At 56.5% G+C, this 13,523-nt stretch overlaps 1 protein-coding gene across 2 annotated transcripts in view; it reads left to right on the top strand.

Annotated features, from left to right (window-relative positions):
- WWP2 (WW domain containing E3 ubiquitin protein ligase 2) overlaps positions 1-4,072 on the top strand; it is a 157,728-nt gene extending 153,656 nt beyond the window's left edge. For both annotated transcript variants that reach the window (XM_002711669.4, XM_017342328.3), the window contains 5 exons: positions 429-549; positions 810-914; positions 2,049-2,145; positions 2,324-2,396; positions 2,815-4,072. In XM_002711669.4, coding sequence (XP_002711715.3) covers positions 429-549; positions 810-914; positions 2,049-2,145; positions 2,324-2,396; positions 2,815-2,914 — 496 coding nt within the window. In that variant the 3' untranslated portion in view covers positions 2,915-4,072. The remainder of the gene's footprint in view (positions 1-428; positions 550-809; positions 915-2,048; positions 2,146-2,323; positions 2,397-2,814) is intronic.
- The last annotated feature ends 9,451 nt before the right edge of the window (positions 4,073-13,523 follow it).

The following is a 13,523-nucleotide window of genomic DNA, read 5'->3' on the forward strand; positions in this document are numbered from 1 at the left end:
GAGGGCCAGAGTGGTGCCGTCGGGGAGCTGGCCGTGGGCCTGTTGCTGCAGGCTGAGGGCTGTTGTGTTGCGTGCGGGCTTGAAGGGGCAGGGAGCGTGGAGGTGCCGGTCTTTGTCCAGCGCAGGATTTCTGTGTCTGTCCGCGGGCATCCCCGCTTGTGTGGGCTCCGCTGGGCCTCTCAGGCGGGTCTTCAGTGCCCGCAGTCCCCACGTCTCGGGCTCGGGCAGTGGTGGGGCAGCAGGAGCAGAGGAGGGTGGGGCGGGGGCTCCAAGGACGTGGCCGTCTGCAGTCTGTCTGTGAGCTGCTCAGGCTGCACTCTGGGGCCTTCCGCAGACAGGGCCAGGCTGCCAGGAGTGGACGCGGGGTGGATTTGCTGCCACCGTGTCCTGGCCACACCTGAGCAGGGCTCTTGGGTCTCTTGCTCTAGGCTGCTGACCGACTGGCGCTTCACCCGCGGCGTGGAAGAGCAGACCAAAGCCTTCCTGGATGGCTTCAACGAGGTAGCCCCTCTGGAATGGCTGCGCTACTTTGATGAGAAAGAGCTGGAGGTGAGTGTCGGAGGCCCAAGCCTGCTCCTTGACGTGTTCACCTTGCACCCTCGGTCCCCCCAGCACGGCGAAGCCCGCACTTCCGCACGACCGGAGGCAGCAGGCAGACGGTTCTGACCTGGGTCCTTAGCATCTACCCCGACACTTGTTTTGAGAAAGCAAGGGCTTGGATCATCTGAGTTACTAAAGCCCCTGGTGCAGCAGCCAGTGGCCGAGGCGGGCGTCGCTGGCACAGGCTGCTGACGCCTCTCCTCCCGCAGCTGATGCTGTGCGGCATGCAGGAGATAGACCTGAGCGACTGGCAGAAGAACACCGTGTACCGGCACTACGCCAAGAGCAGCAAGCAGGTCCAGTGGTTCTGGCAGGTGGGTGCTGCCCGTTCCCGCGGGCGGGGCAGGGGGCTTGCGGGGATGTTTAGGGGCCACCCAAAGGAAGAGGGGCTTCCCTGGGCCTGACTCAAGGATTCTTCCTCTTTGACCCTGTCCTCATCTTTCCCAACTTGTGAAAGGAGATGAGACGCCCAGCCGTGGGTGGGTCCCGGGCAGCCAGCATGTTGGCCGGTCGTGAGCTGCGCGCGGGCGGAAAAGCGCCTGCTGGTCCTGCGGTCCTGCGGCTTCCCTCAGCCGCGTGAGCTGGGGAGGCTGGCTCGCAGCTGCGGAGCAGCAGGGAGACTGGGCTGTATGGGTAGGGTTTGCTGTTGTCATTGTCAAATGTCGCATCCAGCGGAGTGTGCACGCGTGTACGTTTTTGTGGGGGTGAAATCGCGTGATTTGCAAGTCTCCTTTTTAAGTCTTTAAAGACACACAGCCCAGCAGCTTTAATATGTTCATGATGCTGTAGCTTCGCCACCACTGTCTTAATATTTCACCCCCACAGACTCTGTACCCATTAAGCAGTCTCTCCCATCCTTAGCACATCTTTTAAAAAAAGTTCTTCTGTTTTATGTTTTTAAAATATTTATTTAAGAGGTAGAGATGAGGCAGAGAGAGAGAGGTCTTCCATCTGCTGGTTCACTCCCCAAGTGCCACAATTAAAAAAAAAAATGGCTGAAGGTGGGCCTGGCCGCAGTCAGGAGCCGGGAGTGTCTTCTGGATCTCCCACATGGGAGGCAGGGGCCCAGGAACTTGGACCGTCTTCTGCTGCTTTCTGAGGCCATAGCAGAGAGCTGGATCAGAAGAGGAGCAGCTGGGACTCGAACCAGAGCCCATATGGGATGCTGGCGCCGTGGGTGGAGCTTAGCCACCACGCCACAGCGCCAGCCCCTTCAGCACATTTGTTAAAGGAAGAGAATACCTGGCCCAAGGTATCTCTAAGAGAAGGTGTCCCTTGTTCTGCCCATACAGCCACTTAGGGGAAGCACCTTTGTGGCGGCCTGGGTTGGTGGCTGGCATGCCCTGCCCAGTCTGGCCAAAGGGGCCTTGGCTGGCCCTGGGGTTTCTCAGGGAACGAAGTCCTGGGCCGAATGGGTCGCTGACTGCGTTTGGTGTGTGGGGCTGCAGGTGGTGAAGGAGATGGACAATGAGAAGAGGATCCGCCTGCTACAGTTTGTGACCGGAACCTGCCGCCTGCCTGTTGGGGGATTCGCCGAGCTCATCGGTAGGTTTTTCTTTGCCCGCTGTGTCCCAGCTGGTGTGAGGGGGGCCTGGAGTCTTCGTGCAGCAGTCAGTGGGCATGGGTTGGGAGGAGCAGGGGTCTCCTGTGGGCACCTGGGCTGTGGCCAGAGAGCCAGGTGCCTCAGCTGACAGCAGGTGCCTTTCTCCTCAAATGACCGCAGGCAGCAACGGACCCCAGAAGTTCTGCATCGACAAGGTTGGCAAGGAAACCTGGCTGCCCAGAAGCCACACCTGGTGAGCATGCTGGTTTGGCTGCGAGGAGCCGAGCTGCACAGGCCCCGTGAATTCTGGGGAGTGCCCAGTGGGCGCAGCAGCTGCAGGGCCCTGGGGTGCTGGCTTGGAGAGTGGTGTTGTGACGTGCCTGGGCCACTCGGCCTTCCAGGTGTGACATTTGGAGCCACGTCCAGCCTGGTAGGCCGGGAGCCGCTGCCACCACTGCCCCGCCCCTTACCGCTTCCCTGGCTGCCCCGCCCTCCCTAAGCCCCGCCCACCCTGGTCCAGGAAGCCAAAGCCTAAAGGTCCTGGGCGCTGGCGGCTTCTGCGGGAGCCACCCGGTGGGGTGAGCTGTTCCCTTCCCCTGCAGCCAGGCTGGGGCGCGCGTGGCTGGAGGGGCCAGGCCTCGGGTGCGACTGCTGCTCTCCCCTCTCCACAGCTTCAACCGGCTGGATCTGCCCCCGTACAAGAGCTACGAGCAGCTGAAGGAGAAGCTGTTGTATGCCGTCGAGGAGACCGAGGGCTTCGGACAGGAGTGACCGAGCCGGCCCCTCCCACGCCCCCAGCGCACACGTAGTTCCGAGTGCCCCTGCCTGAGAGGCCGCTGCCCGCGCAGCCCTAGGGAGCCCCCGGGGGGCCACCCTGCCTGCTTGCTGGTGGCCGGAGACCTTGAGCCCAGCAGGCCCTGTGGCAGCCTGGAATAAAGCCCCTTGGCACCTTTGGCCCCCGCACCCACTGCAAAGTGTGGAGGGCTGCCTCTCTCCAGAACACCCTCCCCTCCCCTCCCCTGGGACCAGCCCCGGGTGGGCGTGAATGTGCGAGGGTGAGCAGGAGGTCGGGCACTTGCGTTAGCGGCTGGGGCACCCGGGGAGGCCATGGCCCAGCCCTCACAGCTCCTTGCAGCTGGGTGCCTGCGGGAGGGCGCGGCGGACTCCTCCGGCTGGCTTCCTTTGTCCTTTTACATAAACTTGAAGCGTCTGTGTGTGGGGTGGCTTTACGTTTCGTTTCTGGTATGCTGCTGTCGCCCGCCCCGGCTCCCCTCACCTGGCGCCCCGCGGGGCCCTGCCCCACCCTTGGTGGAGGGAGCTCCCGGGCGCGGGGCAGCCCCGGGCAGCCCCGGAGGTGCTGTTCATTAGGAAGTCGGCCGGGCCGGGGCGCCCGTGCTGCGCAGGCGCGAGGCTGCATCCGCACGCCTGAGCGGGCGCTGTGGACCGGCCGAAGGGCTTCCGGAGCTCCCGCCGGCCTCTGATGTGGGGCTGCTGCTGTTGATTGAAGTCTCCAAGGTGCACGGCTGCCCTGGCATGCTGGAGCAAAAGCCCCAGCGGACTGCAGGATTCAGGGGCGAGCGGAGGACAGCCCCACCTCAGGTGGCCCCGCCCCAGCCCCTGGAGGCCGGTGTGCTCGTCTGGGGCGCAGCCCGAGCCCTTTGCGCCCTCAGCCCCTGCTGTACTCCCCGCGCATGGCACCGTGCGGGCGCTCTGCGTGGGCAGGGAGCGGGCTGCCGGGGAGGCGGGGCAGCGGCAGGCTCACGGGTGTGTTCCTGTGTGTTCGTGTGTGCGCATTCGCGAGTGTATATATCTGAAGTGTCTGTGCGGAATGCCCTGTGGTGGCCCCGGCTCGGTGGCCAGATGGTTTTGTAACGCCCGCCCCTGCCTCGGTATTGCCAGTTTCTTGTGCAATAAACAATCAGCAGCTGCGGGGTGGTGTTGGCTTCGATGTCTGCAGAGTTGCTCTCGCGACCAGAGCCCCTGGGCCCCCACACGCCCTCCAACCTGGCTGGCTTTGAGAAGCGCCACTTGTGGGGCGGCCGGCTGAGGCCTGTCCCAGTCGGCTGCCCATCGGGGGCGCCAGGTTGGGTGGCTTCAGAAAGCAGCTCGGGAGGAGAGAGTTCCGTTGAGTTGTCCCTCTGTGAGATACTGAGGTGCACGCGTTCCATCGTGATGGAGGGGACCCCATCTCGAGCCCGTGGTCACACAAAGACTTTTTATTTCAATAGTTCCTAGATGGGACTGCTGGGTCTTGACGCATTTCGGGGGGACACCAATTAGTCTCTGCTCAGGGAGCAGCGCTCTCGGCAAAATGTGCTGGCCCAGCGCCGTGATAGGGCGGTGTTGCTCTGTGACAGCTGCATCAGAAAGGGCCACGTGGTATCAGGCGTCTCCTGAGAAGACCAAGGACGACGTGAATATTCAAGTGGGAATGGCCCTCCCGACCTCGTGGTCCTGCCAGGCTGTTGTGTATAAGCATGCAAGTTATGCGTATACACAGGGTTTAAACTATACCAAGAATGGGATGTCCTACGTGTCAAGCAACGCACACCTCTGATTAAGTGGTGCGTCAGGGTTCCTGTCCCACATCTGTCAACGCAGGCTCTGTCCCTGCCGCACGCGCCTCTGTGACGTCCCCGTGGCCTTCCTGGGGGTGGTGGTGTGTCCCGTGGTTCATTGGTGGCTGCGGAGCTTTGGTGATGGCCCTCGGGAGCCAGGGTGTGCGGGCCCTGCCCCTCAGTCGTGGAACAGTCCTGCTGTTGGAGGGTTGTGTTGATTACGCACCTTGAAAAATGTTAAAAGGTTGAACATCGAGGGGCAACAAGGGTCTTGAGAGAAAAGCCGCCCTCACTCTGCTCCTCTGACGCCTCCTGGAGGCAACTGTTGTTGCCAGCTTCTTTCGGATCCTTCCAGAAACACTTTAAACCCCCAGCAGGTTCTGCCAAGTTGCCCCTCGCAGCAGCGCCTGTTCGGCCAGCCTCATGCCTGCTTGGGAGTCCCTGCTGCCAGCTTCCAGGACCGGCCAGGGGCTCCCTGAACTCCTGCCCGTCCATTCGCTGTGCCTGGTGTTTTCTGAATGTTTGCCTCTGCTGTGGATCCACGAGGAAGTCCGTGCCTTGTCTCGAGGCGGACGCTGAAAGAGGGAAGCTCCCAAAATGCTCCTGTTGCTATAATGACGTAAATTGGGTTAAGGCAGTAGCATAATGCAATTATTTCTTACGCAGCTCTCCCCCTCTGGGTTTCTAATGACCTCTCTTTGCTTTTATTATATCCTCGTTTTTTTCCCCTCATTCTGAAGTGTTTCAAGTAAAACTCAGTTTGCAGAGAGAACCACCCCCCAACCCCTACACACAGATAAAATTAGCCAAAGATAGAGAATTATTTTGGAAGTGCCGTAGGACTGCCTCTGGCACACAAGTACGGGTTAGGCTTTACATAAGGAAGGGCCTCCCCAGGCCTGGGCACTCAGCTCTTGCTGGGCTGCTGCCCGTCTAGATACTGGGGCTCCTGTCACCCTCCTAGAACAGCTTACGCTGAGGGGCTGGCGTAGTGACGCACTGTGTTGATCTGCCGTCCGCAGTGCTGGCATTCCGTATGAGCAGTGGTTAAGTCCTGGCTGCTCCACTTCTGGTCCAACTCCCTGCTGATGCACCTGGGAAAGCAGTAGAGGGTGGCCCAAGTGCTTGGGTCGCTGCCCCCCATGTGGGAGACCAGGGTGGGGTTCTGTGTGCTTCCATTTCAAGGAATGCTTACAGAAGATAGAATGTCCTGGCGGTTAAAATAAATTCAACGTCAACAAGGCCCCAGCCTCCTTGTTGGGAAGAAAATAGAGTCAACACTCAAAAGTTGTGACCTAAACTCATTTCCCTACAGTCTGCCCTTCAGACAGTGGATTTGAAATGCCCTTTATTTTTATTTTTTTGACAAGCAGAGTGGATAGTGAGAGAGAGAGAGAGAAAGGTCTTCCTTTTGCCGTTGGTTCACCCTCCAATGGCCGCCACGGCTGGTGCACTGCGACCGGCACACCGCGCTGATCCGATGGCAGGAGCCAGGTGCTTCTCCTGGTCTCCCATGGGTGCAGGGCCCAAGGACTTGGGCCATCCTCCACTGCCTTCCTGGACCACAGCAGAGAGCTGGCCTGGAAGAGGGGCAACTGGGAAAGAATCCGGCACCCCGACCGGAACTAGAACCCAGTGTGCCGGTGCCGCTAGGTGGAGGATTAGCCTAGTGAGCCGCGGCGCAGGCCTGAAATGCCCTTTAGTCCAGGCACCTGTAGCATGTGGTTGTCCAGAAGTCCACTCCCCCGGGCTCCACGCCTGAGTCAGGAGGCAGTCAGCTGGCTGGGACTGGAGCATCTCATGTGTCTTTGGCACACTCCATTCTTTGTAACTTCGACCATCGTCGTGGGCCCAGGGCCTCATTCCAACTCCACTGGTCCCAGAGATTTGCTTTTCTGTTGCCTGTTTTGTGTTGTGGTAAGACTCTCTCTCTCTCTCTCTCTCTCTCTCTCTCTATATATATATATATATATATATACACACACACACACACACACACACACACAAATATGTCACAATATTTACCATGTTAAGTGTTTTTTAGTGTATGGTTCAGTGCCATTAAGTGATTCCTAGTGTGTGCCCATCACCACATCCATGTCCACAACTCTTTCCATTTTTTTTTTAAGAGATTTATTTATTTGAAAGGCAGAGTGACTGGGAAAGGGGGTCGGGGTGGGGGGGAGAGAGAGATCTTCCATCTACTGGTTCACTCCCCAAATGACTGCAACAGCCCAGGGCTGGGCCAGAGCAGAGCCAGGAATCTGGAGCTGCATCCCAGTCTCCCGCATTCCAAGTACTTGGGTCATCTTGCGCTGATTTCCCAGGGATGCCAGAGAGAGATGTACTGGAAATAGAGCAGCGGGGATCCAAACTGGTGCTGCAACATGAGGTACTGACAGCACAGAGAGCAGCCTAACAGACTGGGCCACGTTGCTGGCCCTTCTTTGCAGGTTTTTTTTAAATTTTAAAGACAAGTAGGTCTTTTTTTTTTTTTTAAAGGTTTAGTTATTTATTTGAAAGGCAGAGTTAGAGAAAGGCAGAGGCAGAGAGAGAGGTATTCATCGCTGCTTCACTCTCCAGATGGCTGCAATGGCTGGAGATGGGCCGATCCAAAGCCAGGAGCCAGGAGGTTCTTCCAGGTCTCCCACGTGGTGCAGGGGCCCAAGGACTTGGGCCATCTAATACTGCTTTCCCAGGCCATAGCAGAGAGCTGGATTGGAAATGGAGCAGCCAGGACTCGAACTGGCGCCCATATGGAATGCTGGCACTGTAGGCAGAGACTTTACCCACTACAGCACAGTGCCAGCCCCCTCTTTCCATCTTTTAAAAAACCAAACTGTGTGTCCATTAAACATTACATCCCACTGGCTCCTCCTCTGAGCTGCTGGTAACCACCATTCTGCTTTGTGTCTGATTTTGGCCTCTCTGAACCCATATGGGAAATCATACAGTGTTTACCTTTCTGTGATTGGCTTATTTTTTTTTAATTTAATTTTATTTAATGAACATAAATTTCCAAAGTACAGCTTATGGATTACAATAGCTTCCCCCCCCCATAACTTCCCTCCCACCCACTCCCCTCTCCCATTCCCTCTCCCCTTCCATTCACATCAAGATTAATTTTCAATTATATACAGAAGATCAATTTAGCATATATTAAGTACAGATTTCAACAGTTTGCACCCACACAGAAACACAAAGTGTAAAATACTATTTGAGTACTAGTTATAGCATTAATTAAACACCTAAGAGTAATTGTGTATTAATTACAGAGTTCAACCAATAGTTTTAAGTAGAACATAAAAAATACTAAAAGGATAAAGTATTAAGTTCTTTTTTTTTATTTAATAAATGTGAATTTACAAAGTGCAACTTTTGTATGGCTTATTTCACTTAGCCTTATATCCTTAAGATTCATCCTTCTGGGGCCCGTGCTGTGGTGTAGCGGGTAAAGCCGCCACCTGCAGTGCCAGCATCCCATATGGGTGCCAGTTCGAGTCCTGGCTGCTCCACTTCAGATCCAGCTCTCTACTATGGCCTGGGAAAGCAGGGAAAGATGGCCCAAGTCCTTGGGCTCCTGCACCCGTGTGGGAGACCCGGAGGAGGCCCCTGGCTCCTGGCCCAGCTATGGCTATTGCAGCCATTTGGGGAGTGAACCACTGGATGGAAGACCTCTCTCTCTCTGCCTCTGCCTCTCTAACTCTGCCTTTCAAATAAATAAATAAATATATATTTTTTAATTCGTCATTCTTATAGCATATGTCAGAATTTCTTTTTTCTTTTCTTTTCTTTTTTTTTACAGGCAGAGGGGACACTGAGAGAGAGAGACAGAGAGAGAGGTCTTCCTTTTTTCGTTGGTTCACCTCCCAATGACTGCTGTGGCCAGCGCACCACGCTGATCCGAAGGCAGGAGCCAGGTGCTTTTCCTGGTCTCCCATGGGGTACAGGGCCCAAGCACTTGGGCCATCCTCCACTGCACTCCTGGGCCATAGCAGAGAGCTGGCCTGGAAGAAGGGCAACCGGGACAGAATCCGGCGCCCCGACCAGGACTAGAACCCGGTGTGCCGGCGCCGCTAGGCGGAGGATTAGCCTAGTGAGCTGCGTGCCGGCCAGAATTTCCTTCCTTTTTAAGACTGAAGAATACATTGTGTGTATACACCGTATTGTGCTTATCTGTTGGGGGACGTTTGGGTTGCTATTGTGAATAATGCTGCTGTAACTGTGAGTGCGCACATATTTCTTGTGAGATCCTGCTTTTCTCTTTGGGGGGTATATGCTCAGAAGTGGACTTCCTGCATCATAGAGTAATTCTACTTTTAATTTTTTGAGGACTCGCCATGTTGTTTTCACGGTGACTGTGCTATTTTACCTTCCCACCAACAGTAGTTTGCAGTTCCATTTTTCCGCATCCTTGCCTGCGTTTGCTATTTTCTGTTTTTTTTTTTGTTTGTTTGTTTTTGTTTTTGTTTTTGTTTTGGTGATAGTAGCCATTCTAGTGGGTATGAGGTGGTATCTCTTCGTAGCCAGACTTGTATTTACCTGATGATTAGTGATGTTTCATGTCTTGCTCTGTTGGCCATTTTTATGCCATCTTTGCTGAAAGGTCTGGTGACGCCTTCGGGGTTGTTTTCGATGCTTGCACCGGTCTGTGGCCCTGGGGGTAACTCTGCGTCACTGCGCCAGATATTTTTGATGAGACACGAGATAGTCTATTCCCTTCTCTTGCCCAAAACTCAGAAGCAGCTACTCAACTGGCAACCCTGGTTCTTGTGGTATAAAAATATATATATTTTAAAAATTGAAATACAGAATTCCATCAGAGTGGTGCAGCGAGCTTAGGATTCGATCGGCTTCTGTACTCTAAACACAATAAAGACACAAAATACTAGAAACGAAAACCAAACAAGCCTGGCGGTTCAGAAGCAGGATAAATGATTCCACGACCCAGAAGCAGAACCAGAGTGCCTTAGCACGAGTCCGGCTGAGGATCTGCTGCACTGGCGGCCGAGGGTTTGCTGCCATGGGGGGAGGGGGCTGCGCAGGCTTCGGCAAAGGTGGACGGGCCAGCTCCCTGCTCTCTCCCGCACCATGCGAGCAGGCCAGGTGGCAGGTGGCAACAGAAGCAGACTGCCGCTGCCTCGTGCCTGGCCGTGGTTCCGAGAACCTAAGGAGACTTGGTACTCACCACGCTCAACCCACCCAGCAGTTCTGAACCAGGTCTGGGCTGTTCATAGGTCACCCCAGGCCAGAGCCCCAAACCAGCATCTGAAGGTTTCAAACGTGGGTGTGGACGCCCCAGCAGGACAGATGGAAGCCACTCGACAGCACTGAGACAGGAGGATGCCCTGGAGGGGAGGGAGCGGAAGACCAGCTCTCTCCGCACGCTCCGCTCACATTCAGGAGACGCACGTACTGGGCCTCTCGCCTCCTGGTCTTTGCTCCCAAGGAATTCGGGGGAAAACGGGCCTTTCTGCTGAGCCCCCAGTCCCTGTTCCGGTGTCTCAACTGCTTCTCTGGAGCTGAAAAGCTCTGGGGTGTGTCTGTCGCCCAAAGCTCATGTGTGAGCCATGGTTGGAGGCGGGGTTTTGAGGTGACTGAAGATGCGGTCACGATGGCCCAGATGGCTCTGTGAGAAGAGGAAGAGACCCGAGCTGGCAGTGTTGCCGTGGGACGCTCCCCACCTCGGGGTGGTGCAGCCAGAGCCCTTGCCGCATGCCGGGGCCATGCTCCTGGACTCGGCAGGCCCCAGAACCCCGAGCTAACTAAACTTCATAAGCTCCCCTGTCTGAGCTATCTTGGTATTGCTGCACAAAATGGACCGGACAGCTGGGTTCTCTGCTCTCCCCGCTAAGGGTGGGCTGTCCCTGGCCCAGGCACACCTGCTTGGAGTCCAGGCTGCCGACTCTACCTTCTCTTCTGCTTTTCCACCCTGCGCCCTCCCCCAGCCTTCCACTTGGACTCAGGTTCCCAAGCCTGGAATTGCACTGGCCCACTGGTGTGTAGCTGGGCTGGAGAGGCCAGGCCTCGTGGGGCTTGCGGAAGAACCTGGTGTCTCGCCCTTTAGTAGGGAAACGTCAGCAACTCCAGTTTGCAGTCTCCACCTCACTCCTTCCTTTGTGCTACCGCGGCTCCCGGGGCTCCAAGGGACTCGACACTTCTGCCAGTATCTCCCTCTGCAGTGTCTTGGGTGAGAGCTTGCTTGGCAGTTGCCTCTCCTACTTGGTGTCCACCTTTTCAAGCTTTTTAAAAACTTTTATTTGTGTGTGTGTGTGTGTGTGTGTGTGTGTGAGAGAGAGTGCTTCCATCTGCTGGTTCACTCCCCAGATGACCATAATGGCCGGGGCTGGGCCAGTCTGAAGCCAGGAGCCCAGAGCTCCATCCAGGACACCCACTTGGGTGGCAGGGACCCAAGCACTTGTGTCCATCTTCCACTGTTTCCAAAGCACATGGGCAGGGAGCTGGATTGGAAGTGGAGCAGCCGGGACTTGAACTGGCACTCATGTGAGATGCCAGCGTTGCAAGTGTCAGCTTAGCTCACTGTGCCACAGCACCAGCCCCAAACTTTTAAACATCATTTTCTACCACCAAATCTTCTTAGACCCTTACTGCCCTCCCGAGTTGAGGTTTTTATGAAGGTCACTGTCATTTTAGCTGGGCTGGCAAGGGACAAAGGATGGTTAATCTGCTACCTTGGTTTTCTTCTGCTTTGTTAGATCCACCTGGGGGCAGAAGGGCAGGCAGGCAGCCAGCCGTGCGCAGAGAGCCCAGGGGCGTCAGTGCTTCATCACAATGACGATGTATGCACCTGCTGCCGGCAGGCCAGAACCCTCGAGGCTAGGATGCTTCCTCTCGGGTTTTTGGCCAGGGCTTCCTCTGCCAGGCCAGCCCTCCTGCTGGCACCTTCCAGAACTGGTTGGGTCCTCTTGTGTACCTTTCACATACTCTCTCTAAGTGGACCAGTTGGGTGAGGCTAAGTGGAAAATCTGTATGCATTCACCATCATTTTAACAGGGGCTTGGGAGGGAGAAAAGGGAAATGCATGTCAGGACTGAGTGCTTGCCCCTCAGCCAAGACGGGGCCTGCTGCGCCGCCCCTCGGAGCTCTGCCTGCCTGCCTTATGCTGGGGGTGGGGTGGGGTGGATGCGCCGCCCCTCGGAGCTCTGCCTGCCTGCCTTATGCTGGGGGTGGGTTGGGGTGGGGAGGGGTGGGTTTGCTTTGCTCTGCAAAGGCAGCCCTGCTTATAAACAAGGGGGGGGGTATTTTCTGCATCTCCCACCAACACTATCCTCATTCTAAAGCATTAATTAGGTACCAAAGTTTAAAAAGAAAACCCCACTGTGACCTACTGTTGGCTACTGTGAGGGAATTCCTTGGAGTTTTATGTATTTAACTGGTTGACTGAAAGGCAAGGCCCCTGTCTGAGTCTCCCACGTGGGTGACAGAGACCTGAGCGCTTGGGCCATCGTCTGCTGCCTTCCCAGGTGAATCAGCGGGGAGCTGGATCGAGGTGGACCAGCTGGGACTCACAGCAGCACTTATGTGCACCTTAATCCATGCGCCACGAGGCCAGCCCCACCCTGCTGATTTCTTGTACATAGCCGTCCTTGGGTACAACTTAGGTGGCCCCCAGGGCTCCCCTCCTGGTCCTCTCCTCCCCTTGAGTGTGAGCAGGGCTGGTGACTCCTTTCTAGCCATAGGATGTGGCAAAGGTGCCGGGACTCCACTTCTGTGATGCAATTGCAGAGATGGTGTCCCGCTTCCTGCCAGCCTGTCGCCTTCTCGGCTGTGCGTGCTGGTGAGTGAAGCAAAGCGCCCTGCAGGAGGGGCCCTAGTGGCCGGGGACTGGGGGCAGCTTCCTGTCAACTGCAAGGAACCCAGGCCCTCCGTCCAGCAGCTCCTGAGCGCCGGCTCCGGTCCTTGTTGAACACTTGAGGACACCACAGTCCAGCCGACACCTGGGTCGCAGCCTGCGAGCTGCCCTGAGCGCAGGACCCAGGTAAGAGGCGCCCGGGCCCCTGGCCCGCAGAAGCTGTGAGATACTCCGGCCGCTCCGTGATGTGGGAATCCGTTACATGGTGATAGAGAGGCGATACGCCCGCCCGCGCTGGTCCGGTGAAGTGTTCTGGGATCAGCCTCTGTTCCATTTCCTGGCTCCCGAACGTGACTGTGATTTTTAATAAATAAACTCGAAAGCCAGGCAGGAAGTCCCCCCGCCCCCCCCGCCCCCCCCCCCCCCCCCCCCCGTCTGCCTTGGCTTGGGGAGCGAGAGCCCTGGGAGGTGGGCGTCCTTTCAGCCCCAGCCCCCGGCTGACGTCATTTGCCTGGGTCTGGTCCAGCCTGTGACTGTGGCTCCCTGCCCTGGGATGTTATTAGTGCACAGCTGGGCCTCCAGCCAAACCCAGTTGGCAAGAATCATGCCCAGGCTCTCAAGGACAATGCCGGGCCATTTCCCGTGTAATTACGGGGTGGCTGGCGAGGGAGGTGGTGCTGGGACAGCAGGGAGTTAGCTGAGGGACCGCCTTCGCCGCTCCAGGGCTCCCCCTGCCGGTGGCCCAGCCACGGCCCCCCTGCCCAGGAGCAGGTGGGCTGTGGGTGTAGGGGCGGCATTTGTTTTCAGGGGAAATTCGTTCTCTCCCCACCCCAAACTTTGAGATCTCATAGTCATGGTTGTTTTGCAGCTCCCGGGAATTGGTTAAAATATGCAGTACAGTAGTCACCCTTATCTGTATTTTCACTTTCCCCTATTGTAGTTACCCACGGTCAGTTGTGGTCAAAATATTAAATGGAATATTCCAGAAATTAGCAACTCATAAATTTTA

Source organism: Oryctolagus cuniculus, chromosome 18 (genome assembly GCF_964237555.1).
Source record: "Oryctolagus cuniculus chromosome 18, mOryCun1.1, whole genome shotgun sequence".
Lineage (NCBI taxonomy): Eukaryota > Metazoa > Chordata > Mammalia > Lagomorpha > Leporidae > Oryctolagus > Oryctolagus cuniculus.